At 55.8% G+C, this 1170-nt stretch overlaps 1 protein-coding gene across 1 annotated transcript in view; it reads left to right on the top strand.

Annotated features, from left to right (window-relative positions):
• Positions 1–1170, top strand: part of KALRN (kalirin, RhoGEF kinase) — a 721807-nt gene that overhangs the window by 454989 nt on the left and 265648 nt on the right. The window contains exon 30 of the mRNA XM_019522566.1: positions 189–290. Coding sequence (XP_019378111.1) covers positions 189–290 — 102 coding nt within the window. The remainder of the gene's footprint in view (positions 1–188; positions 291–1170) is intronic.

Genomic DNA, 1170 nt, shown 5'->3' with positions numbered 1-1170 from the left:
AAAAATGATTGTGTGGGTGGGGGTCATCTGAGCCAGTCGGACACCTCTGCCTGGCAGCCATTGCTGGGTTTGCATTGATTTCATCAGGGTGCAGCATACCAAAAGAGACAAGTTCTCAGTGTAAAAGTTTTTGAAACCAAAATGCTTCAGTCACAAAGTCGTTTCTCCCATCACTTCTTCTCTCCTAGACCTCAGAACTGGGAGTGACTGAGCATGTTGAAGGAGATCCCTGTAAGTTTGCCTTGTGGTCTGGGCGGACACCATCTTCAGACAATAAAACAGTGTTGAAGGTAAGTCTTTTGGGCTTGGTTTGTTTGCCTGCAAAGCATTAACTTCTGGGACTTTCGAATGCTAATGGGAGGTCAGGTTATGGTTCTCAGTGCAATCAAAAGACTTTTGTCTACATGCTGGGGCAGATTTCTCTCTAATACAGGTTTCCCTCAATTTATGCAGGTTCTTCACATGCAAATTTGCTCTTATGCAATGAGCATATTTAGACCCATAATTTGTTTTATGTGGGGTAAATTCACTCCTATGCGATCAGCATTGACGTCCCCCCTGCCCAAGCAGGTAAGTCTGTGGGGGAGGGGAAAGGGCCATGGCCCCACTCGTCCTGGGAGCGGCCAGCTGCACTGTGCTCCCCCTGACCCCCCCCACACCTGGCCTCTGGGGTGAGTGCCGTGTCCTGCGCTGCCCAGGACTCCGCGTGTCCACACTCACCTCTGCTTCTAGGCTGCACCATGCCCTGGTGCAAGCAGCTGGTGTCAGCTGCCCCTGGGGCCGCTCCAGCACAGGCTGGAGTGAGTGCAGACAAGCAGAGCCCTGGCTGGCACAGGGCATGGCACTCATCCTGGTCCCAGGAGCAGCCAACACCAGCTGCCTGTAGCAACTGGGCTGAACCGTGCCCCAAAACCTCCGGAGCTCTGCCAGTGTTCCCTCTAAGGAGCAGCGGTTCATGAGCGCGCCGCGTCAGTATGTGAACGCGCCGCCTCAGTCCGGCATGGGACACTTACTGAAGGGGGCTGGAAGCTGGAACCAGGGGCCAGGGGCTGGAGCTGGGGGCTGGAGGCTGGGGCCAGGGGCTGGAGCCGGAGCCTGGCACGGGCTCCCTGGCTCTGGGGAAGCGCTCCATGTAGCGGGTGCAGAGATCCCACCTCAGGAAAACAGCTG

Source organism: Gavialis gangeticus, unplaced genomic scaffold (assembly GCF_001723915.1).
Source record: "Gavialis gangeticus isolate Ggan-Ray unplaced genomic scaffold, GavGan_comp1, whole genome shotgun sequence".
Classification (NCBI taxonomy): domain Eukaryota; kingdom Metazoa; phylum Chordata; order Crocodylia; family Gavialidae; genus Gavialis; species Gavialis gangeticus.
This window is presented reverse-complemented; position numbering and strand designations above follow the sequence as displayed.